Source organism: Haliotis rufescens, unplaced genomic scaffold, assembly GCF_023055435.1.
Source record: "Haliotis rufescens isolate VD_foot unplaced genomic scaffold, xgHalRufe1.0.p SCAF_6, whole genome shotgun sequence".
In the NCBI taxonomy this organism is placed as follows: domain Eukaryota; kingdom Metazoa; phylum Mollusca; class Gastropoda; order Lepetellida; family Haliotidae; genus Haliotis; species Haliotis rufescens.
In genome coordinates, this window is record NW_025964334.1 from 29,710,042 (window position 1) to 29,735,777 (window position 25,736).

Genomic DNA, 25,736 nt, shown 5'->3' on the forward strand with positions numbered 1-25,736 from the left:
CATCTGGATGGTACCCTCGATGCTACCCTTTTCTCACATTGTCTCGCCCTCTGTTTCAGAGCTACAATCATCTGGATGGTACCCTCGATGCTACCCTTTTCTCACATTGTCTCGCACTCTGTTTTAGAGCTACAATCATCTTGATGGTACCCTCGATGCTACCCTTTTCTCACACTGTCTTGTCCTTTGTTTCAGAGCAACAATCTCCTTCATGGTACCCTCGATGCTACCCTTTTCTCACAGTAACTCGCCCTCTGTTTCAGAACTACAGTTTTCTGGATGGTACCCTCGATACTACCCTTTTCTAACATTGTCTCGCCCTCTGTTTCAGAGCTACAATCATCTGGATGGTACCCTTTTCTCACAGTGTCTCGCCCTCTGTTTCAGAGCTTCAATCATCTGGATGGTACCCTCGATGCTACCCTTTTCTCACACTGTCTTGCCCTCTGTTTCAGAGCAACAAACATCTGGATGGTACCCTCGATGCTACCCTTTTCTCACATTGTCTCCCCTTCTGTTTCAGAGCTACGATCAGCTGGATCAGGATGGTACACCCGATGCTATCAGAGCGTGGATACAGGCTGTTCTTGCGGGAGATGAGGAGGCAGGGACACTGGTAAGATTGTCTAACCCATTGTGTATTTGAGTACAAGTGCGAACTGACTGATATACGAAGAGCATGAGCCATAGTTGAACCCACAGACCAAACGTGTGGCCCATTCGTGTACAAAACGTAGTCAGGGATGCATAATGCGTAGCAAGTGCAGGGAAACAAAACCACTTTATGTAGTCATCCTCCCCGTGTTTGCAGTGGATATGGTACATCGGTATATGTATTTGTGTTTGAGAAGCGCCGTATTCGGCAGGTAATTTCTCTGGCAGAAGAATTGCAGGTGGCCCGGTTGTCAAGGGCACAGGGGATTGTAACGCAAAAAATAGCAGCTACAAGACACAAGGTCCTTTTAGATAGTATACTGACACTGGGTGTGATCATATCTTGTAGCTACTATTTTTTGCGTTACAATCCCCTGTCGCCAACGGCGTTGCAACTTGCTGGACAAGTGAAGAGAATTCGCCTGTCTGCAACATGTGCGGGTTCGTCAAACATCATTACCTCTGTAATTGTTGGTTTTCCTCCGACGCAGACGCACTGAAATGGTGATGAAAATGGCGTAAACAACAATTCAGTTTCACGTCACACGGTATTCGTTGTATGGATACAGTGCGTTTACAGCATGGCGTCTGTTCCCGTGATAATGCTTGATTGGTGGAAGTATGAGTTATCAATTTTCCATTTGATACTTCTAAATTACGCCTTTTCACACCAAAACACCAACGATGTCCTTCTTATCGTTCCACAACATAAATGGGTGCCGATTGCCCATCAGAATTGCATACGTTCGATATCAAAACTTTTTTTGTGAAGCGAAACATCGAACAATAGTTATCATTGTTAATAATTCTTAGAATACTACCTCTATTACATATCTGCCATAAATCCTGTATCTTGGCTTCAATCACACTAACTAAACTTTTCAGATTTTCAACAGACGTCCTCTTCACTTTCAATTATACACAATTAGTTGCCGCCAAGTAGTCTTGTAACTACCCACACCGTGATGTCACAATATCACTTTTTTCCCTCATCTCCTACTTGCGATAGATGAATTGGGGAGGTAGGAGAATTATAAACAATGATAACTACTGTTCGATAATTCTTACGAAACTTCTATTACATATCTGCCAGAATATACCAGAGGGACCCTGCTTGGATCTGCCTCCCTGTGTAATTGAAACCATAATGCACTGATTCTTATCTTGCTGAAATAATTTCCTCTGAAATTCCCATTGAGGATTTGAAAATCAGAAAACTATGTCAATTAGCCTTCAAATATGTGATATTTTCACAAGATATACCGTTATATTTGCTGCTTTAACCATAATAAACCTGGATAAGTGACCTACAATACAGGTGATAAAGTCACTTCCGGTTCTGACGTCCCCTCGGTATGTCACTTCCCCTTTTGGTAATGACGTCTCTTTAGGTCTATTTCTACCCCAAAGACGTTATTTCAAGGTTAGAAGGACTTTGTTCAGCTATTTCCGGTGCTGACATCACTTCCGGCTCCTCTATCACTTCCGGTAATGATGTAACTTCTGGTTAATGGTAATAGATGACATTTTAGGTGCTTCTTATCCATCCTACACCTAATCAAGGTGTAAAGGTCTGGCTGCTCGTCACGTAAGGAAAAGCTGGTTAAGGTGGGGCCCACTGACAGCCGGAAACTTCTTAGACTACTGAGACTGTAGTCAATGACGCGAAACTCGTGGCTAAGGCTCTTATTTCGTGAGCTGAGCAGGATCCGAGGTGTGGCGTAGAATTCTGAGCCTGTGTATAACTTTGTGCAGCTGTGGCCTTCATCCATTCTGCTAAAGTAGCCTTGGTGATATTCTTGTTCGAGTTGGTCTTACAGGATAAAAAAGAGTCTCCTTCAATGGCGTATATGTGGGTCAATAGCCAAGAGATAGAACTTGAGAGCTCTGATGGGACATAAAAGTCTGTCTGGTTGATCCACTGTTGGTCCTAATGCAGGGATTGTATAGTGTCTATAACCCAACGGTCCCATTGTGGTAGGTTGGTTCTTGGCTACAAGCTCTCGCTGCTGTAGCCATGGCTAGGAGAAACGATGTTTTCCTGGCTTTTTGAAGTAGGATAGCCTTTTGCCATGGGTTCCTAAGGTTCAATTAACAGTGCCGATAGTACCACAGATAGATTCCACTTCGATAGATACGAGGGGTCTTAATATCTTCTAGTAGAAAGGATTTCATTAATCTGTTGAGGATGGAATGGTTTCCGATAGATAATCCATCATGTTGAAGTACAGAATGAAGGGCTGATCTGTAACCTTCTATCGTCACGTGTCTGAATTTATTGTCTTGACGTAGATAAAGAAAGAGGTCAAGGATTGATACAGCATTATCAATAATCTCTAATCGTCTTCTGGACAAACTTGTCCCATCTGTTGTCATATATAAAAGGGAGGATGAAGATCTTGCCATGGCTTCAGAAGCAGGCTCAGAGTATCCGGATGTTTGCATCTTCCGCGTGAAAACTTCCAGGCGCTTAGATGTAGGCTGGGCAGATTTTCGTGGAATATGCTAGACTTGGGCTTTCGTAGCAGATCTCGACGAAGTGATAACTTTATGGATTCCTCCAATAGTGGCTTTAGTAGTCTGGGGAACCATGCCCTGCTGGGCCATACTGGGGCTATCTGTATTATTACACAATCCGTCTCCTCCACCTTGTGGATGACTTTGTCTAGGAGAGACCATGGTGGGAATACGTAGCTGAATAGATTCGTTCAATCCATCGAAAGAGCGTCGATCTGCTGAGCTCTTGGGTCGGGAACTGGACTGACATAAACTGGAAGTTGATTGTTCTGGCAGGTGGCGAATAGATCTATGTGTGGTATGTCCCATATCTTGGTTATCCAGGTGAAGATCTGAGGATGTAATGTCCATTCTGTTGCCACTATTCTCCCCCGACGTGAAAGACTGTCGGCCAGCATGTTCAGTTTCCTAGGTATATGGCAGTTAAAGGAGTCAGCCAAGGCAAACAATCGTGTAGTCCCCGTCATCAGGGAGTTGGATCCGGTTCCTCCCTGCTTCTGAATATAGGCCACTACTGTGGTGTTGTCCATGGCTATGAGAACTGATGATAGATGAAGCTGTGTTTTCCATTCCAGGATGGCGTAATATATGGCCTTCATTTCCCTGCAGTTGATATGAAGGTTCTTCTCCTCTGTGTTCCTAGATCCCTGTACTGTGAGATCGTCCTTATGAGCTCCCCATCCCGAATCTGATGCGTCTGTGAACAGATGATGTTCTGGCATCGGATAAGTCAGCAGGATGGCACTCATCTCATGTTCTCTGTGATTCCACCAATGGAGGTCTGGTAGCAAAGTGGGAGGTAACTGAGACTTGAATTCTAGGTCTTTCGATGGTTGACCAATGTCTGTAGAGGACGTAGCCTCAGCATTCCTCTGAAGGTCTTATCCTGTGGAGATGTCAAGTTGCCTTGCAGAGACATCCACCACCTCAGCGACTTGCTGGGTTGACTTGAGATTGATTGGATCATCTTTATAGTCTTGTCAAATCGATCCTGTGGTGAACATGGATATCCCCTGTCTAGATGGAAACAATGTATATAATGTCTTGGACCGGAGTGATCTCTGACTTGGATTGACTAGGAATCCTAGATCCTGAATGGCTCGCTTCTTTAGTAGTTTCCTAACGGCCAATTCTGCAGCTGCTAATTTGGAACCAGTCATGTGAAATCTTCGACCCATGGCGTGTATGTTCAGGCTTGGATGTTTCCTGAAATGTAGCTTGTAGCCGTGAGCCACGACGTCTAGAATCCAGTGGTCGGGCATAACTTGCTTCCAATTTTCGGTGTATGACAGAAGGCGCCCTCCCACTGTGCCCGGAGTCGGCGTTATGTTGAAAGACGGGAGGCGTAAATTGCAATCCACAGATTGAACCAGGTCGAAAGGGTCTATAATGTTGGAGGGGGTTGCAAGGAAGTCAGTATTTTCTTTCCCCTCTGCCACTTGATCTTCCATTTCTTGTAGTCTGGCTGGCGAAAAGACCCTGCGAAGATTGTGGCTTGTCGTACCTCCGCCTCCGGTGGGGACAAACTTCTTCTTAGGAGGCTGTTTGGATGCAGATGATTTATGGTCCCAGGGTCGTCAGAATGTGATGACTCATGAGCTCTCGCCGGAAGGTCCATGGTGGAAGTTTGGAATCGCTCAGCTGTATCTTGTTTCACTTCATCTATCACATATCTGGGTTTCCTGTTTAAAGTTGTGGTAGCTGATATCTGTTGCGACGTCATGAACTTCTTCATGGTCTGGCTTGACCTAATCTGGGATAGGAGTTGTTGTCGCTGTAGTCTCAGTAACTGTGAAGAAGTCCAGACTTGGGATGATTGTAAATCATCCTGCATCTTGACAATCGAGTCAAGGAGGCTTGGGATTAGTCCGACTCAATCGGTCCTAATGGTCATGGGTGTTTCCGGCGCAATTCCTTCATAGCATGGTTGTAGAGGAGGTATGAGTCTAATTCCGGTGACGAACCAATTTATATATGCCCCAATATCCATAGAGTATCTAGCAACCAATCCTAAATCCTTGAAACGTGATGCTGATGAAGTAACGTTCATGTTGTGATTGCACACTTATTTGTAGAAATCCTCACCCAAGCTTTGGAACTCCGGAAGTCTACCATTGTGAGTCTTGTATAACTTTCGTTTCATAGGTGGAAGAGGTAGACGTTCATCGTGCTTGAGTCTATGGATGTTATCCGTTGATTGGTCAACGACCTTGCCCGCGTTGCTGGACCAAGGTAATGTCTGATGATTATGCTGAGATGGATCAGGCGCATGACATCCCCCATATTCCGGCATCTGGGGTGGTGAATCCTCTGTCACATGTGGCCGAAGTGTAGGCATAAGGTGGTAAAGTGTAGCCTTCACTGTAATGTTGTTGGGGTGAGTTGTCAAGCTCCTCCAAACCCTCTGATTCCAGCTCTGAGTAGCCTGGGGAATCTCCCGTGGGGGGTGGGTAATCGTATCCCTCAGCTTCTGCCCCGTAGGGCATCCTCCGCTGACCATGATTCTGGTACAATCTGTCTCCGTGTCGTTGGTAGCCCGTGGGTAACAGTAGCCATGCCGTGGCTGTCCTCACAGCTGGCTGGCAGGTCGGCTGGACGACTGGCTGGGTAAAACTGTGGAGTCTGTGCAGCTGGCTAGGGTCCCTTTGGACAGTCAAACGGTAAGTCGTGGTCGGTAGGCCGTGGCTGGCTGGCTGGCCGATGGAGTCTGTGCGGCTGCCGTACATTTTCTTCACAAATGGCTGGCTGGACGGCTTATCAGTCAGCTGGAATGCCGTGGAAGGCAGGCCCGTTGGGCAATACAGCGTCTGGCTTGGTTGCCGTGCGGCTCCCGTACGTGGGAGAGCCGTGGGCTGACCGTGCGGGTCAGCTTGTAGATCTTGTGTAGCATGGCCCACGGCCGTGGACAAAGATCTGGTAGTCTCAGCCAGAGCTACCGTCGCGATCTCAGCGTCCATATCCGACAGCTTAGAGTCAATCATGTCTTTCATCATCCCCTGCTGTTCTCTCAGAAGTTGTTGGATGCGACTCACTGTGAGAGCAGGAGATGATGGGGTCGCTGGAGAGGGGGTAGCTGGGGTAGATACTGATTTCTCAGTGATGATCTTATTAACCTTTTTCTTCGCCGCCTCTCTCCTCTTGGCCTTAGTCGTGGCCATCGACATCTTGGAGAATATCTCTTCGGATGTGTGGATGCATTTCTCACATCTCTTCTCCAATGTGAAGGTCTTCCCTCTGCACTTCATGCAGTTTACATGAGGATCTCCCGTGATCATAAATCGACCACACTTCTTACACCTGGGGGTGGTGGGAGACTGCACGGCGACCTCACAAACCCAACACCAGCTATACTCACGTGCGTGTAGTCTCTTCCAGCAGCACTATTACTTTAAGTATATATCTATTTATATGTCTGTTATTATAGAAATCTTATGAGAATAATCTTAGATTTATGTGACCTACTACCAAGTGCTAGATTGTCACTAGTAGAAGAATTCACGACTATTATAGTAGATGTTAACTCTAGCACACACAGATAAAACTGATATGGCCGCCATTGTGACAACACGGCGTTGGTAGTTACGAGACTACTTGGCGGCAACTAATTGTGTATAATTGACAGTGAAGAGGACGTCTGTTGAAAATCTGAAAATTTTAGTTAGTGTGATTGAAGCCAAAATACAGGATTTATGGCAGATATGTAAGAGAGGTAGAAGTTTCGTAAGAATTAGTACATTCACATAGACACTGGTAGTAGCAGGAGATCCCGACCAGAGGTGTTTGTTGTCAATCATAGTTATGTCTACAGTCTTGCACTCTAAAGAGCATTTGCTCTGGGAGTCTGTACAGTGAAATCTCGTCATGTCGGACCTCTTTAATCCGGAAACACTTTTTCAGAAACAAATACACATGCACATACATGTATATACAAATGAAATAACAATAAATCAAGAATTATGTTTACTGTGTTTAATTCACTGGGAATGACACCGTTTAGATTACCAAGGTTTTACTGTATATGACTGACTGCTATGGTGTAGGAACCTTGTGTTGCTATATTTGACCTTAAACGACTCCATGTTTTTCGTGAAGGCATCGCGCCGGAATAGCGCGCGTTAATTTTGCACTTTGGGCACCAAGCTGCTGGGCGAAAACACCTGTCGTGGTTTCATAACAGATGCCATGGACAGGTGCCGTTAAGGTTTCCAGTAGTTTTACCTGAGCGTTTGTGTGATTTGTCCTTGACCGTGTGTGTGCGTGTGCTCTATCCTCCATTCCCTTCCTTTCCTTGTAGAAAAGCAGCAAGCAAAGGGACCTCCACGAGTGGCTCAAATCTGGTTCCATTCTCTGCAAGTGAGTGTTTCCATAGCAACCATGCCGTCATCAATTCCTGTAAACTGTTCGTTTGCCCTGCCCCATACATATCTGTCCGATTCCTTTGAGAGATCTACACGGGTATAAGTATATTATTCCTGAGACGACATTTAATCGTGAAACAATTAGGGGGGATAAATAATCTTTTCATTTTCAATGTTTATAAACAAATTTATTGACTGTCTATTATTGGTGTTCTGTGTGAAATTTGGACGAAGTTTGAAAGGTAATGAGTTTTCTGATTGAAGAAGAATTTAGGTTGGAAGTTGGTCAAAGTAATATAGTAAACTTTCCATTTACTGCGAGTAAACCTTAAGAAAATCATGAAGTACAGTGGTAGGAGAGAATATATTTTATTGTACAAAACACCCTTATAGGGCAGAGTACAAACTAGCATCATTTAGATTTCGCATTTGATCTCCCCTTCAATGCATTACAGTCTAAACATGTAAATTATTGACTTGTGTGAAGTTTTAAGTTCCTAGGACTGTATATTTCCAGACTAGACAGACGTCTAAAGACGGTAGGCGTAAATCGCAATCTAATCTGAAGTGTGCAGCGTCTGTCCGATTAGCTTTGTATAGATGAGACAAATCAGGCAGCCCCATATTAATTGGAAGAGATGGGTGCGCCTTTTAACATCACATCTAATTTATTGCAACCATTATTCATTCCTAGACTCATCAACCAACTCCTGGCTGGGATAGGCCAGCCCCCAGTTAGCTTCAAGAAAAAGGCACCAAATACATTCGCTGCCTTCGGCAACATCGAGAATTTCAACAATGGCTGCACGACCTATGGCATGAAGAAGGAGGCCCTGGTGCAGTCGGTGGATCTGTATGAAGGCAGGAAGGGTCCCTTTGTGAACGTCATCAACACCCTCCACAGTCTCGGCATGAAGGTAGGTTACAACATCAGACATACAGCTGTGTTCAAGCAAAGGCTAAATTATTGGCAGTTGCCACCAAAACTAAGAAATATTGGGAGCGCTTCTGGAATAATAACCTCTATTTAGGAACCAATCATAGGTCACCACAGCTCCAGCACAGTATCCAAACTTCTCCTCAATATATCCCATTTGTCATGTTCTGTGTTATTCCGATAACAATAACGCATATTAACATTAAGTTATACTTTTTGTTTTGAAAGAATTTCCCCCAAAACGTATCAATCAAATACAAGTTTGATCAGGTTCAATGGCATGACACAATAATGCAAGGCTTGGACAAATGTCAAAATATGTATTAAAAAAAGGTGTGGGAACTTGAAGTAATTGTTTTGAAATACGTTCAGCAAACATTTATTTCAAAGGAATTCTTAAACAGCATGATACTGAATCTGATTTTGAGTTTGGGCATCCTTGTCTATTGAAGGAAAAAATCAAAAGCAATATGGATAGAAATGGAATATCTTGAACATGAATAATTTGTATGCAATGGTATATTCTTGACACCATATAGATGGGGCAGTGTGACCCATTCGTCCTGAGTTGTGTCCCTTGAGCACACCAGAAACCTATGATCGTGGGGCTGACCCTCCTCTTGGGTTTCACCAAAGTGGTAAAGGTCTAAGACCTGCTGACATGCTGTTATATAACTGGAATACTGTTCAGAGTCGCACTAAACCAAACTCACTCTCACATAACAAGAGGAAAACTGTACCATTGTCATCAACTTCGACCTGTTCAAATGGGAAAAATGAGTTTTATCTGTTAAATATGAAAGAGCAAGTTAAGCTCCTGCTTATGTTTTAAAGGAACTATACCTGGGTGTACTGTAGCTGTTTGTGATTGGTTCTGTTTGCACTTATTATTCAACCAGATTGCAAATGCTGTTCTACCTTTCCACCTAAGTTCATGAGATACTTATTCATTTTCCTTTGATAATATACCATTATTTCACTGTCAGTGTTATTTTAGGAAATATCTTCCTATTGGTTTCTTGATATGACATGTTTAAATAAACAGTATTAAACAATCAGTATTGAACATTACCAGTGAACGTTGTGCATTGTATTGTTCATATATTTAATCATATGACATAATATTTTCTATTTTTCGTAAGATTCTGAATGCTTTTATGTTGTATTTTTCATAACAAGAGTGCTCTTGAAAGTTTAAACTTCAATTTTTCTAGTTCTGCTTATGTTATTTTGTTATATTGTTACAACTGACAATGTTCTTGTTGTGAGTGAATTGCCTCCCTTGCAACTAATTCCTTTCGCTTCATTCCCAAATACCCATGTCAACCTACCTGTTTCCAATGTCATCCAAACTGAAACTGCATTCATTCAAAACATGTATCCAACCCACTGCATAGATGAACCAGCACAGTCATCAAGCCTTGCAGTTCAATGTATTCTGTGCATCAGTGTCTGTGAAACCCATGAGCCATTTTGAATCAGCCATTTTTGATGTTGTGTGACAGGCTTTTGGCCACTCAAAGCCTCCACAGTTGTTATTGTAGATTGTCAGTTTACGACCTCTCTTGATGTTGTCAATAAGCTGTGAACCTGTGACAGTGTGGCTGCAGCTGTTTGAGAATACTAAACCCAACTAAACAGACAGAAATATTAAAATACATTTCGTTGAGTTTTCAGGTTATCAGGCTAGCTGTGAGAACCTGTTTCCTGACAACCCTTGCAGACAATCATAAGTTTCAAACATCTAGGTTCTTTAAAAAATATCTCAGAAAAAAATACACCAATGCTCTTAAACAGTTCCTACTTGAAAGCCATTGTAAGTTAGTATAAGGTTGTAGATAAACCCCAAGTAGAATTCTTCACCAAAAAAATACATTACAAGTCTCCTCTTTTATTAACAGAGATAAGTCCATGAAATGCCTCTTAAGATGGAGGTTGAAAATAAATTCAAGGGTGGGGGTCTGTTAATGAGATGCTGTGAACGAGGCAAACCAGTGGTCAACTGCATGAGTAAAGATCAGGACCACCACACACTGGATCCTCATAGTTGGTTGGTTGGTTTGTTGTTTAACGCAGCACTCAGCAATATTCCAGCTATATGACGGCGGTCTGTAATTAATCGAGTCTGGACCAGACAATCCAGTGATTAATATCATGAGCATCGATCCACGCAGTTGGGATCGATGACATGTATCAACCAAGTCAAAGAGCCTGACCACCCGTTAGTCGCCTTTTACGACAAGCATAGTCGCCTGGATCCTCATAGACCAGTTATACTTGCATCTGTCCTGTCCTGGAAACTCTACCCTGGTCCCCTCTACATGAAGACACCATTGGGTGCCTGTTCACAAAACCATGACAAGGCACGGGTGGCCCAGTTGTCTGTGATGCTTGAATTCTCTGTGCAGAGTTATGTCCCTTCGGTAAGCAAGAAACCTATGATCATGGGTTCGAATCCCGAATCACCATGATTATGTTTCTTGGTTTATCAGCACCATACCCATGTATAACTTTGGCCTTTTCTCCCACAAGAGATAATTCTAAAAGGGACTCTTTGAGATGGCATCGTTTGTCTTGAATGCATCTGGCAACCCTCTTAGTGTAACTGATATTGAACAGGAACATAATGGCTAAAATATATAAACAATTTGAATAACATAAAACCATGACTAAATACAGAATATGTAAACAGTTGGAGAAGGTTAAGAGCAGATTCAAATGATTCAGATGGTTTCAGAACTACAGAAAAGTTGTGGACCAATTGTGCCGAAAGCTTTGTAGCGGTAGATTTGTATCGAGGGACCTCCTGTTGTTGTCTACTACTTACCTTAAACCATACCTCCACTCTTGTGATACTTCATATATGTAAACACCAATAAATTGTTAGTTTACAATCTATTTCCAAACAATAAGTCATTTAAAAAAAATGTATACTGTATTACTTTTCTGATAAAATGTCATTTGTTTTGTTTACAAAGTGACATACTCACGGACTTGAGTACTGATATCTGATGACATGTTTTGTAAGTGAACATGGCAGTTATAGTTTCACTACTCTTTCACTTGCTTCTTGATTTCATAGCATTATGTGATTTGACCAGTGACCATTTGGAACATACAGTGTTCTTGTTCCAAGATCAATGTCATTTGTTGATATTTCCAAAAGATACATAGAATTTGGGGATACATGAAAATAAAGATGGGATTGTTCTTCATCATATTTCCAGGTGTATATAAAAGACTCATACAGAATACAGATAAAAAAATATTATTTTCAGTGAACAAATTCCATTAGTCTCCAACATACTATCATAGAATTTCATTAAAATCAAAACGTTTACTCCATCAAAAACAGATTAAAATTCTTCTGATTGTTATGAGATTGACTCTCATAATTTTCAGTGGTATATTGCATCTGAAAGATTTCAATAAACTGTTGTATCTGTACATGAATTTACTGACGATATTTGCTTTTGTAGTAACTGATGTACAACTATGTAAGGACTGAGATAAACTTGTAGATGGTTACCCCCATAACACTGGCACTGGACCACAGCACAATTAACACACATCCATGTTGTCAGGTGACAGTAACTGTATACATGGACCTGCACTGTCCTCTGCACTTACCACTTAATCTTAAAAATGTCCTTTTAACCCCCTAAAATAGTTACCATTGCCAAAAACATATGCTTCGTAATATAGTTTTAAAAAATTAAACCCCGGTTTCCATAAAACCTCTTCTGTACACATTTATACGGGTTTCCCCCAAACTGTTCTTCAATACATACAAATCAGTATCCTGTATGTATGTATGTATGTATGTATGTATGTATGTATGTCTGTCTGTCTGTCTGTCTGTCTGTCTGTACCTTAAGTTTATTCCATCCCCAGACCAACTGGTGCCCCTAAAAGTTACTGTAACATATATATCAGTAACCCTTCAACTTACTCTAACATATATATACTGCTAACTCCAAAACATACTCTAGCCTAAATATTTGTAACCCCCAAAATATCCTTCCATCCACAAACATACTGGTTTACTATTCAAATTTATACTAGCCTACCTCAATCTTTTCATCCCTATACCCAAATACCCTGAATACTTTTACCTATATTTCCAGTAGAATACCCCTAGAAAAATCTCCATTTAATAGACTTCTCCCAGACCTGAGAATCCTGCTGGTATATATGCCCCAAACACTGAGTCATAACCTCACTCTTCACCCCCTAAGAAGCAACTGGTAGAATTCCTAGACAGTGATACCAAACCCTGGCAAATATCTTACACATCATCCACTCTATACTTAATGTGACTTTTTTTTCAATTTACAGGCAAATGCCAATGGATTTGAAGTGATGTACTGTGGACAAATTGAGCGATACCTCTGCGACAATTAAAACACAAAAAGGAAAAAAAAGGAAAACTGGTCTATTTGTTTTTTATTTCTACTTTATCCATGTTCATTGGCCTTTGGCTTATTTGCTAACATAACTGACTTATATATGTTTCAGGCTATGGAAAATGGTTTCCAAGTCACCTATTTGGGTGTAAAAGCTCCTACGCTAGATAGCTAAACACCTTCAACTGCCTCCAACTGGATCTAACCAGACCTATCTGGCCTCGGCCGGCTAGATCCTGCCTGCCATGTTTTAACAGCCTCATGTCTATTCTTTCAAGTCTTTATTCTTTTCATTATATATCTCTGCAATTTATGTTTTAGTTTAACTGTTGTTGTTCTATACCTAAACTTCAGCACTCTTGATACCCTTGCATGAACAAAATTTCCAAACAACACAATATAATACTCACATCTTTCATGGAATTTCTAGTTAACTGAAGTTAAACAAAATACCCCTAATGTTTTATCCACGGCTTTCATTAATATTTTGATAAGCGTGAGTATTATTTCAAACTACCCATTTTCCAGTCTCATCTAAGAGCACATTTCCCCGGGAAATGTAGTTAGTTGCTTATAGCTGGTAGTATATCACACTGCCTGAATGCTTAACAGAAAACTATTTGTTGGACAACTTGTTATTTCTTGATTTGTACATTGTATGACGCTGCCCTCAGGGCACTGCCTCATGGGGACTGATTAAATACTCATGTCTCAGCACTCATTGAGCAGCATTTTTACAAATAAACTTGTTAAAATTCGATTTGTTGCATTGATATTATACATGTTTGTGTGTGTGTTACTTAACGCTGCACTCAACAATATTCGAGCTATATTATGGTGGTCTGTAAATAGTTGAGTCTGTACCAGACAATCCCGTGATTGACATCATGAGCATCGAACCATGCAATTGGGATACGATGACAATATCAACCAAGTCAGCAAGCCTCTTACCACAAGCATAGTCGCCTTTTATGACCCGGATTTTCACGGGGCGATATTATACATGTACCGGTATGTATATTCTACTGAAGAACATGACCAGTAGTATTCAGATCATGTGTTTAGGATTTTAAATTAAATTTCTTGCTTGTCATGACTGACAATGATGTAAATCAAAGTCAAGAATCAATTTTTCAACTCAAATTTTGTTTTTGCACCTAATCCTGACTATTTTTACACACATAATTTGATTCAGATTTGTGGGATCCTATATCCCACGCTCCGGCACAGTGATGACTTCGCATTGGACTACTGCAACATGTCAATTTGCATATCACTTGACCAGACTTTCCTCTTGTTTGTAAGCAGTTTATAGCAGTCCTACTGAGGGGAAGCCATTAAGTGCAATTAACAGATTGCTTTGCATTCTTTTTAAGATACGCTTTTCGAACTGCGTCAGTGTGGAGTAAGACAAAATATCTATACACATCAAAATGACTGTATTGCAAGCTCTTCGCTTCGATGTCTGCTTGGGGAACTGTAAATCCACTGTCAATGAAGGATAAATGGAAACAGTTTTTTACCTTTTAAGACAATTTCCGTTTGAAAGTTAACCATTTCATGACGGATGTTTATCTAAATGTGTAAACTTTTTAAAAATGAAGTAGATGAAAAACATATGAGATTTCTTGAATGGAACGAGTCAAGATGTGACGAATTGTCACATGTTCTAGGTTGACCACAAGGAACTCTGGGTAGAGAGCCAATAGATATTTTTAGTCGCAGGGTCATATGGTACTTGGATGAGAATCTGATAGCTAACTTCTTGTTACCGAAGTACACAATTTTTCACCAAGCCTGTCATTCTCTATTCAAAAACTTTCAAACAAAAAATCAGTATTAAGTACATATTTATTTACCCAGTTTGTCAACTTCCATGCAAATACTTCCACACTGAAAATTAAAGCAAAGTTCACATTTTTCACTAAGCTTGTCATTCACTATTTACAAAATTTCAAGTGGAAAATTAAGGATAAGTACATATTCAAACATTCCATTGTTTGTAAAGCTGTCAGTTTAGTTACAAAGTCTTTCAATGTCTAAAAATACCACAAAGAGTTTACTCAGTAAAATGTTTTTGGGTTGTTCCTTGCGTAATGCCGCACTCAGCATATTCCAGCTATATGATGGCTGCCTGTAATGATCGAGTCTGGACCAGACAATCCAGTGATTGACATCATGAGCATCAGTCTACGCATTTGGGATACAATGACATGCATCAACCACAGGAGTCCGTATCTAAAAATAGACGCCCTCATGCATATTCATGACCATCTCCACACGCGAGCCCGGGTCATGAATATGCATGAGGGCGTCTATTTTTAGATACGGACTCCTGTGCATCAACCAAGTCAGTAAGCCTGACCACCTGATCTCACAGGAACATGTTAATGCTCCTTGAGCTATCACCAAATTATTATAATACAGCTCAAGATAATTAAAAACATATCTTTCAGAGGATTTCAATTCTTGGGCACATATTACACACAAGAATTCATTCATGAGTTTGTTTCATATAATGAGTTTACAGTATTGCCTATTTTCAAACAGTTAAGACGTTGATATTTTGATTTTCGTGAATTAAAACTTAAATTTGTGTTCATTCTGGTAAGTGATGTCTTCAACAATAGAATTCAGCTACATTCCTATGAGAAAAGATTCCTCTATAAAAGGCGTGATATCCGTTGCCTCGTGTGTATACATCTGCTGTACTCACGGGAAACATCTGATTATTCTGGTAGATCACGTCAGGTTAATGTGGGAGGTGGAACCAGTGAGCGGGAATAAGCTGGATGCCGACAAATCATAGATCATCATTAAGGTTTTGAACCATCAATCAGTGGATCCTGACATGCCTAAGGGATGCAACTCAGCACAAAGACAACCTTCAAAAATGCATGAACTTCTCAAAGATTGTTTTGATATTGACAGGACATGCTCAGAGCATACAACCCTCAGAGTCTGATCCTTGTGAGGACTGGTCAGTGCACACATACATTCTTTGTAGAATAATACACACTGACAGTTGGATACAGCAGGTGTTTCAAAATTTATACCAGAACACTAGAAACATAGTGCCATGGCACTGTTGCTCACCTGGATATGTAGTCAATAGTAAAAAAATTGTCAACAGTTTAAGCTGTCAGCACTGATATTCAAATACTTACTGTGAAAATACTAAAACCTTACACTAAAATCTAATGAAAATATGGTGTCTTCTTAAGAAGAAACATGCCAAAGTTCAGCTCTCTTGCCCTGGCGATTTCAGAGGAGAAGTTTACAGAGGCAAATATGCATTTTGAGAGAATTAGGAACATGACCAAAGAAGATCAGAAACTGGATATTGCTAAAAAAACCACCCCAGAACATATATGAGTGAGTGAGTGAGTGAGTGAGTTGTGTTTAACACCGCTTTTAACAGTATTCCAGTTATATCACGGCGTATCAGCTTAATTTGGGAGGAAAGCCTGAAGTGATGCATGTCTTAGACGTTTACCAATTTGGTGAAACCCATGAGCACGGGTATGGTTCTGACAAACCTAGAAACATAATCAAGGCCAACCGGGATTCAAACCCATAGGTTTCTGACGTGCACGAGGATGCAACTCTGCACAGTGAATTGCGGCGTCTTAGACTGCGGCCGTGAAAGAACAGAGACATATATGTAATTGCAGAGTTATTATGTCATTCAGCTTTTCTTTGTTTTTAAAAGTTGGTTGTATTTTTCATCTTCTCAAAACCTTTAGCTGGTGATCGAATTTTTAAAAAAAAAATCCAAACATTTTAGTTTCTTCAATTAATATTTTTTGCCTGTTAAGAATGATAGGGTCATTAGGATAAGAGAACTTTTTTCAAATTCTGTATTTTCTTTTATGTCATTTTTTTCAAACATGACAGGAATGTTAATTATTTTATAGCATTTCCATGGGAACAAACCAACACAGTTTGGATAACCATTGATTTTCATATTCATAAGCATGATTATCAGTCTTGGCATTAACAAAATAAAATCTTTAAACTTTTTTGTATTCCTCCCTGATTTTTTAGTTGGCAGGATCCAAGTAACATAAAAGTGAACCACCTCATAATGAAAAGGATACACACAGGGGGATCAAGTTGAGGAAATGTGATTTGCAGTAAGGCTGCTTTGGCAGCAAGGTGAGGCATAATATTTTCAAAAGTCTGTGAGCAAACCATAAAGACACTATTGCTGTCTCCATACATACACAATCTGAGTTAGTTTAAACAATCTTTGTACACTTTCACATGAAAATCTGACAAATGACTGGCTATCAATGTTTTGCCATTTTTGATTTATCATGATGAAATTTAATATGAAGTAAAGGAGAGCTCCAAAATTTAGGATAAAAACTTTAAAAAGTTGACATTCCCCCCTCTAAAACTTAAAAATGTTCACATCCTCAAAGGGATTTTCAAAACGATTAAACCAGAAATTGTATGTATGAATCAAGTTGTGAAGAAAAAACACCATCAAGATGCCCAAAACTGTTTTTTTAATCTGGCACAATCTTCCCCATATTAATTATATTTATACACATTGCAATTTAATGCTTCACTATAATCATAACACAGAACCCTAAATGTGCCTCTTCTACATCAGAGTTACCTTGGTTACCTATCAGAGTTATCTGTCCTTGATCCCTCACTTTCCTTTTCATCCCACAACAGGTTACATGTGTGCTTTGATTTGGGGAATAATATCCTTTGACATCGGTCTTATCAAACGTTCTTCACATATTTATCCCATCCTATGAGGTTACTATGTTATATTATGTGGTGAAATGTGGACCCGTTTTGGGTTCTCTGTAATATGATTGGAGTGAAGAAGGAAATTGCAATATGTTGTCAGGATAAGAAATAGTTGTACATGTTCTAGTGTATCTTGATTTACATCCAAACCATTGGCCGAGACCTACACTACCCCCAGTGATTGTTGAGCAGTATGCATGGTGTGCAAAACAAAACGATCATTCACGCATCGCTACCGCTTTTCCTCAACGCTCAGAGAGTCAGAACGGAAGAATATTTCCCCTTCCTTGAAGTCTTGGACAATGCGTCGCAGTCTGTCTTGAGAATATTTCTGACACAAGTGAAACAAGTGGTCTGTAAGGTCGACATCGCTGTGTTTGACATTGTGAAAGGACAGTAGCATGTAATTGATCCTGGCGCGGCTGCAGTTGGAGTTGAGGTAGTTCAGGACGGAGATGAAGAGAGGAGGGGTGGGGGCATCGTGGGCGTCATCATCATCCTGGAAATAAGGGAAATGGGGGGAAAAACATTGTTCAAACTTGGGTTCTTTAACGTTCACATTTTTAAAATTTAGAGGTGTTTTCAATACAATAATGTAAACTGCTGGTAGCAGGAGTGCTTTTTCCTCTTCTATTTTGCCCTGTTATCAGCAAAATACAAATCACACTTGCAAAGCTATAACACTAGTCATAATGACATCGTCAGATCATATGTTTTCGGACATCATATATTTTCGGACGGCCTTGTTTATCGCAATTATTTGCGCTATAACAGTTGGGGTATCATCACACAGACTTTGTAAATACTCAGATGATGGCTTGTTATTAAGAGAAAGTTGTCTTTTATAAGTGGAGGAGATGTTTACAGTTGTTCATGTGATTAGAGAGAAAACTTTGAATGTTTCATAAGCATCCCAAACCCATGTATCATTCCAATGTGAGAAATGTAAATGGTGCTACTTTTCAAGTATTTCTTGGTACGCACATGTAGGAGGTATTCGGCTAAGAATTGTGGTGACGCTGTCGTTGGGTCTTGATTTTTGGCTTTGCAAAATGTTTCAAAAGATCCCCTATTCGCCAAACAGCATGGATGAGGATCTTTGGAAGATTTTTTACCACAAAAATTAGTACACCGCGCAAGCATATGTTACATAGAGAGTTGTTGATTGAAATGGAGATGAAAAATTGCCATAGAATTATACAAATATCTATCGGCAAAATTTAACGAGTTGAAAGTGTATGCAATGAAATGATACACACAAACTCTATGTAACGCCAAAGCTACCAGTATTTAATATGTATTAACACATTAATATGTAGCTTCAATTTGCAAACCATTTGACTACCACTGCAGGTAAACAATTGTAACACAAATTCAAAATGGCGGGAAACGAGCCACCTGGTGGGGAAAAAAGACAAAGTCTTTTTACACAAACATCACCCACATATTAATACACAAAATAGTGAAGGTAATATACAAAGAATACATCGCCCACTGCAGATATAATTTAGAGTAATTGCCGGAGTTAAGGGTCTAAAAAAATCCAATTTGAAGAGCTCAGTTGAGAGATGCTCTTGCTGATACGCAACAGGCAGTGATGTGATGAAGGTGACTTGTCATCAAGGTCACATGACAGCGGCGACTGTGCATGCAAAAAGCAGGAGTCGAAAACGGAAACATCATTTTTTTCACCCAAGACCATCTCTGAGTGCTGTCTTTGTTGTCGTAAGGTAAGCAGAGAATGTATTGAGGAATAATGCAGAATAAGTAAAAATTCATAGTAAAAACATGTTTGTTTGTTTGTTTTTGTTTGTCACTGCACTCAGCAATATGACGGCGGTCCGTACATAATCAAGTCTTGAGCATACAAACCAGTGGTTGAAAACAAGCAATCAGCCAGGTAACCATCCAATCCTCAAGAAAATGTGCAAACATTTTGTACCTGAGACCTATACCAACAAGGATTCCCAACGAGGAGACAAGCATTGCGTACTGTGGACCTCTTCTTCCCCAAAATCCCCATGGGGGATAATACTGGAATAATGACTACTATCAGTGATGTGTAACGGTGTAACTGCAGGTCACTGGTCAAAGCACTTACTGTTACCAAGGACACAACGACATCATGCAGGAAGTCTTTCAACACCCCATATAGTAGTCTGTACTTGTGCACTTCTGCCTCTGTTGTGTGAGATTCTGTTGGTGCAGGACTGGACACTCCCTCAATGGACATCTGTTTGTCCCCGCCATCCTCTGTGTCATCTGTGTCCTTGCTTGTGTGTCCGTTTTCACTGGACTCTTCCCCTGTAGATTTGTCTGGAGGAGGGGGGATGGTGGCTGTTTTGGAATACCTGGAAACTGTTTTCAGGGTTTCTGTGTTTTCGGGTAGGAGTGGAAACAAGGGCTCCAGGATTTTGAGAAGGATTCGAATGAGGTCCGGGGCTGGAAAAGATATCCCTGCTGATACACGTTCAAAAGACTAAAGAAGGAAACACAACATGGACCTACCATCTAAGCTGTCAGCCAACAAATCTGTTCAACTTGAGGCCTTCTGAGAGAAACACCTGAACAAACATACATGCCAGCTCTTACCATTTCAGTGAGGGTGAGATACACACAAATGGATATTCCACTGACTTATTAACCTATCACTGTATTACCCTATATTGCATTAGCTTCCTGACAACCTCTGTTTACCCTAGATGGGAAGTAAATCAGTAACCAGCTCATCTTCCTAATATATGCTTTTGAAGTGATTCTCATCCATTCCAAGGTTTTGAAGCGGTTCTCTTCCAAACCTGGGCTTTGAAATTGGTCACTTCTAAACCTGCTTTGAGGTTTTACAATTGACGCTTTATAAACTGGCCTTTTGATAAGAAAAATGTTGATTTTTGATTGGTTAAAAAGTAAAAAAAATTCCATGAAAATTTCATGAGGTGAATGGAATCTGCAACCTAACATATCATGATTTGCTTGTTAGAAATTGGCACTAGTCCTATAGTCCTTGCCAAACTGTCTAAAAGTTAAGGTATCATAAGGATTAGTAGACAGTTGTCCTTTTTAAGGGTTTTACTATATGTTATCATTATAAGGACTAGTGGATGAAAACTGGTAGTTTCTACCGCTGTTCTGGGTACCTCTTCTCACCAGCAGCCATCACTGAGTTCACTTAACCATTCGAATGTTAATGCACTAGGTAAAATGCTCCCTTCTTGTCACACCCTCCATGACACACAGTACCTGATGACAGTTTATCTACAACGTCTGGCGAGGAGCTGTACAGCACATTCAGCACGGACAGCGCTGACGCCAGGCAGTCCTCGTGACCATCCAGCCCCACGATCTCGTACTCGCACACACCAAGTAGATACTTCAACAGTGGAATCTGCAGCACATCCGCACAGAGAACTGAAATGAAGCATCACAATGAACAACATAAATGTTGTCAAAGATACCACATCCCTAAAACAATTCAGTTTATCATGGTTATGTGTTGGCTTTACAATCAGGCATTACAATTTATTTTTCTTTGCTTATGGATCCACTGACTTTAAAAATGGTAAATTAAAAAATATCAGAAGACAAGGTTTGTTTATACCGCTGTAAGTAAAGATCACTTTGATAATAAAAATAATCCAAAATATTTATATTACTAAAAACGATTCACATTACTAATCCAAATCAAACTTTAAGATGATTAATCTTTAAAAAAATTCAAATGATTAAAAATCCTGTCCAACATGTAGGCCTACAATGAATCATATTTTTTCCAACCTACCAACTAAATTTATCGCTATCAAAATCTGTAACACCTCCCACCTCCCCCCTCCAACCCAAAGTCTGCCCTCATTGAGAACAACGATTAAGTAACAATATGAATGTAATTGTAGAAATAAAACACATATGATTTTGCTTGCCTGGTTCAAAGCTTGTTAGAACAAAGGGAGATAATTTCTTGATTTATCTCCCCTTAGACTATAGACATCAATGTTTGATTACACATTAATAGAGCCTACCTAGAGCTGTCACCCTGCCTCAGACACCTCCGTACCTACCTAGAGCTGTCACCCCTCCCTCAGACACCTCCGTATCTACCTAGAGCTGTCAACCCTGCCTAAGACACCTCCGTACCTACCTAGAGCTGTCAACCCTGCCTAAGACACCTCCATACCTACATAGAGCTATCACCACTGCCTCAGACACCTCCGTACCTACCTAGAGCTGTCACCCCTGCCTCAGACACCTCCGTACCTACCTAGAGCTGTCAACCCTGCCTAAGACACCTCCGTACCTACCTAGAGCTGTCAATCCTGCCTAAGACACCTCTGTACCTACCTAGAGCTGTCACCCCTCCATCAGACACCTCCGTATCTACCTAGAGCTGTCACCCTGCCTCAGACACCTCCGTACCTACCTAGATCTGTCGACCCTGCCTCAGACACCTCCGTACCTACCTAGATCTGTCGACCCTGCCTCAGACACCTCTGTACCTACCTAGAGCTGTCACCCCTGCCTCAGACACCTCCGTATCTACCTAGAGCTGTCACCCCTGCCTCAGACACCTCTGTACCTACCTAGAGCTGTCACCCCTGCCTCAGACACCTCCGTATCTACCTAGAGCTGTCAACCCTGCCTCAGACACCTCCGTACCTACCTAGAGCTGTCACCCCTGCCTCAGACGACTCGGTATCTACCAAGTGCTGTCACCCCTGCCTAAGACACCTCTGTACCTACCTAGAGCTGTCAACCCTGCCTAAGACACCTCTGTACCTACCTAGAGCTGTCACCCCTGCCTCAGACGCCTCGGTATCTACCTAGAGCTGTCACCCCTGCCTCAGACACCTCTGTACCTACCTAGAGCTGTCACCCCTGCCTGAGACACCTCCGTATCTACCTAGAGCTGTCACCCCTCCCTCAGACACCTCCGTACCTACCTAGAGCTGTCAACCCTGCCTAAGACACCTCTGTACCTACCTAGAGCTGTCACCCCTGCCTCAGACACCTCCATACCTACCTAGAGCTGTCACCCCTGCCTCAGACACCTCTGTACCTACCTAGAGCTGTCACCCCTGCCTAAGACACCTCCGTACCTACCTAGAGCTGTTAACCCTGCCTAATACACCTCTATACCTACCTAGAGCTGTCACACCTGCCTCAGACGTAGATAGCAACTGGAAGATGTGCATGAACGTCTCCAGTGTCTCACTGTGACTGTACCTGTCAGTGATGAGAAATAGTTACAACATGGTGGTAGAGTGGCTGAGTGAGTGGTTGAGTAAGTGGTTGTGTGACAGAGTGGTTGAGTGGTTGAGTGAGTGGTTGAGTGAGTGGTTGAGTGAGTGGTTGAGTGAGTGAGTGGTTGAGTGGTTGAGTGAGTGGGTGAGTGGGTGGGTGGATTAGTGGTTGAGTGTGCAGTTGAGTGAGTGAGTGAGTGAGTGAGTGAGTGAGTGAGTGAGTGAGTGAGTGAGTGAGTGAGTGAGTGAGAGTGGATGAGTGTGCAGTTGGGTGAGTGTGTGGTTGAGTGGTTGAATGAGTGAGTGAGTTGGTGGGTTGATTAGTTGTTGAGTGTGCAGTTGAGTGAGTGAGTGAGTGAGTGGATTAGTGGATGAGTGTGCAGTTGAGTGAGTGAGTGAGTGGGTGGGTGAGTGGGTGGGTGGATTAGTGGTTGAGTGTGCAATTGAGTGAGTGAGTGAGTGGGTGGATGAGGGGTTGAGTGAGTGAGTGAGTGAGTGAGTGAGTGGATGGATGAGTGGTTGAGTGAGTGAGTGGGTTGGCAAGTGTGTGAGTTTATGGATAGGTGGGTGGGGTTTTAGGTGGGTAGGTGGGAAGCCAAGTGAGTGAGTGACTGGGTGACTGTTTGGCTTGTAGGGTGTGGGTGAGTGGTGAGTGGTTGAGTGTTTGGATGGTTGGGTGAGCGCCAGTCAACAAGATTCCACCCTTATTGACTCAACACATAAATCATCAATCCTGGGCCAGGTAAACCAGTAGTTTATAGTATGAGCATTGATCCTTGGCTTTTCTGAGAATAATATTGACATGATTAAGTTGGTTCTTACAACAAGCATGGGATCACGGGGACTTTATCTGTCCCAGTACACCAGTGTGGTGGAAATAATACTGTACCATGCATAATAACACTATGAAGTATATCACTCATTGTTCAGATAACACAAAGTATTCTAATCTGTAATTCCCACTGGGTTTCCAAGTACACAGGGCTAGGATACCTCATCCCACAGGAGGCCTCTGGTAACCTGGATGATCCCAGTACACTCACCCTATCTGTTTGACAGCCTCGAGGAGTGACTCCACCAGGTCCTGAGTTGCCCAGTCTCCACACAGCTCTTCATCCTGATCCAGGAGGGCATCCACACACTCGCCTGTGTTCTTCAGCAGGTCGGCTGCCAAACAACATCAGCCAGTCACATATACATTGTCATAAACTGCAGTCACAGGGCAGAACACAATCACAATACGAACATGCTAGCACATAATTCCAGAAACAATTTGCAGTTGTTGGCCATAATTAGTCAATTAATTGCTATTTTTGATACAAGTAATCAAATTATTCAGTTTTATGTTTTTTCCTATGTAAATGTTATAACCACGCTTCAAAGAGGGGGTTTGGGGGTTTGCCTTTACCACATTTAAAATGAGTCAGTGAGTATGGTTTTACACCGCTTTTAGCAATATTCGAGCAACATCATGGTGGAGGACACCAGAAATGGGATTCACACATTTCACCCATGTCGGGAATCGAACCTGGGTCTTCAGTGTGACGAACGAACGCTTTAACCACTAGGTTACCCGACCGCCCTCATTTAAAAATGAACCAAAACCTACTCTCTTTGCAAACATGTGTCTTCAGAAGATGACAAACACCACAGATTCGAAAGAACAGATCATGTGACTGCTACTTTAAGTTGATGAGAGAATTTCTATCTAATCTGTCTGTCTATATGAAAGGGTAGTTATTGAGCTATCAAAACAATACCATGGAATCTAAATAATAATATTCCTAAGTAGCAAAAAGCACCACTTCAGCACTTGATTAATACATTTACCAAGTTTGGATGAAATATGTTGAATAGTGTTTTAGTTCTGCTCTGTAAACAACACCTACCTCCATTTCAGCTAAGTCTGACTTGTTTTGATGAAAACAAGGGAAAATCAAATTTAAAAAAATTCCTTAATAGCAAAAGGCACCAGTTCAGCCATTGGTTAATAAATGTACCAGGTTTGCATGAAAAGTCTTTCACAGTTTTTGACACCTACCCACCTCCGCCCTCTCAACAATAACTGAAAGGCTATGAAGAGAGGTTTCTTAGAATTCATAAGTACATTGTAATCCAGTCTTTTGTTTCTGTTTGATTTCAAGTAAACTAAAACCTAAGACACATCTTTTTTTCATTAGGAAAATGCAAACATGGTATCTCAGTCATTTGATGACATATTTAACTCAGTCATTGAGAAGAAGAAACAGTTATTTGCCCTTGCCGTAAAAAATGAGCACAAAACCCTCAGACTAGAAACACATTGTTTTGTCATGACTCATGAACAGCGTCGTGTAGAAACCAAAAGGTAATCTAACAAGTCCACAACTAGATTCAGGAGACATATTATCAATAAAACTAAGGCCATGACAAACTGATTATTTGTTTACTTAAATCACTGCCTCCTCTTATCTGATTTATACAAGATTAATATATTGAAGATTGCTAAACAAAAACTATCTAAATCCTTCAATCTCAATCATGTTGTCATTGTCAACATCTTTTGCTTCTTGGTTATTTGTTGTGATACGCTGCAGTCATTGATTCAAACAAAAGGCAGGCATACTGAGAAAAAATATATTCATTATTAACAAATTAATCGTTTTGTAAGGATTTTGCGTTCATACATTCAAGGGTGTTCTACCTCTATATTAAATGCACTATGCACTAGGTGAGGTGAAACAGGCTTTAACGTCACATTTAAGATAATTTTACCTACAAGATTATAGTGACAGTTTTCTAGTGCGAGCCCAACGTAGTTTAAAATGGATACCCCACTCAGACACAGTATACTGACTCAGAGCCGACAGGTCTTGTTTAA

The 25,736-nt window shown here is 41.2% G+C and overlaps 2 protein-coding genes across 4 annotated transcripts in view; one reads left to right on the plus strand and one right to left on the minus strand.

Moving 5' to 3' along the window:
• The window catches only part of LOC124141040 (transgelin-2-like), a 32,302-nt gene extending 18,672 nt beyond the window's left edge, over positions 1 to 13,630 (plus strand). For 2 of the 3 annotated variants that reach the window (XM_046508905.1, XM_046508906.2), the window contains exons 3-6: positions 524 to 616; positions 7,466 to 7,524; positions 8,224 to 8,446; positions 12,805 to 12,881. In XM_046508905.1, the coding sequence (XP_046364861.1) occupies positions 524 to 616; positions 7,466 to 7,524; positions 8,224 to 8,446; positions 12,805 to 12,870 (441 nt within the window). In that variant the 3' untranslated portion in view covers positions 12,871 to 12,881. Of the gene's footprint in view, positions 1 to 523; positions 617 to 7,465; positions 7,525 to 8,223; positions 8,447 to 12,804; positions 12,882 to 12,984 lie in introns of those variants that run through there. The other variant, XM_046508907.2, reaches the window with a different exon arrangement.
• Positions 13,631 to 16,640: 3,010 nt separating this feature from the next.
• Positions 16,641 to 25,736, minus strand: part of LOC124141038 (protein saal1-like) — a 44,801-nt gene continuing 35,705 nt past the window's right edge. The window contains exons 8-12 of the mRNA XM_048386141.1: positions 23,920 to 24,043; positions 22,777 to 22,859; positions 20,883 to 21,050; positions 19,744 to 20,084; positions 16,641 to 18,141 (exon numbers count right to left, since the gene is read on the minus strand). Of these exons, the coding sequence (XP_048242098.1) occupies positions 17,875 to 18,141; positions 19,744 to 20,084; positions 20,883 to 21,050; positions 22,777 to 22,859; positions 23,920 to 24,043 (983 nt within the window). The 3' untranslated portion in view covers positions 16,641 to 17,874. The remainder of the gene's footprint in view (positions 18,142 to 19,743; positions 20,085 to 20,882; positions 21,051 to 22,776; positions 22,860 to 23,919; positions 24,044 to 25,736) is intronic.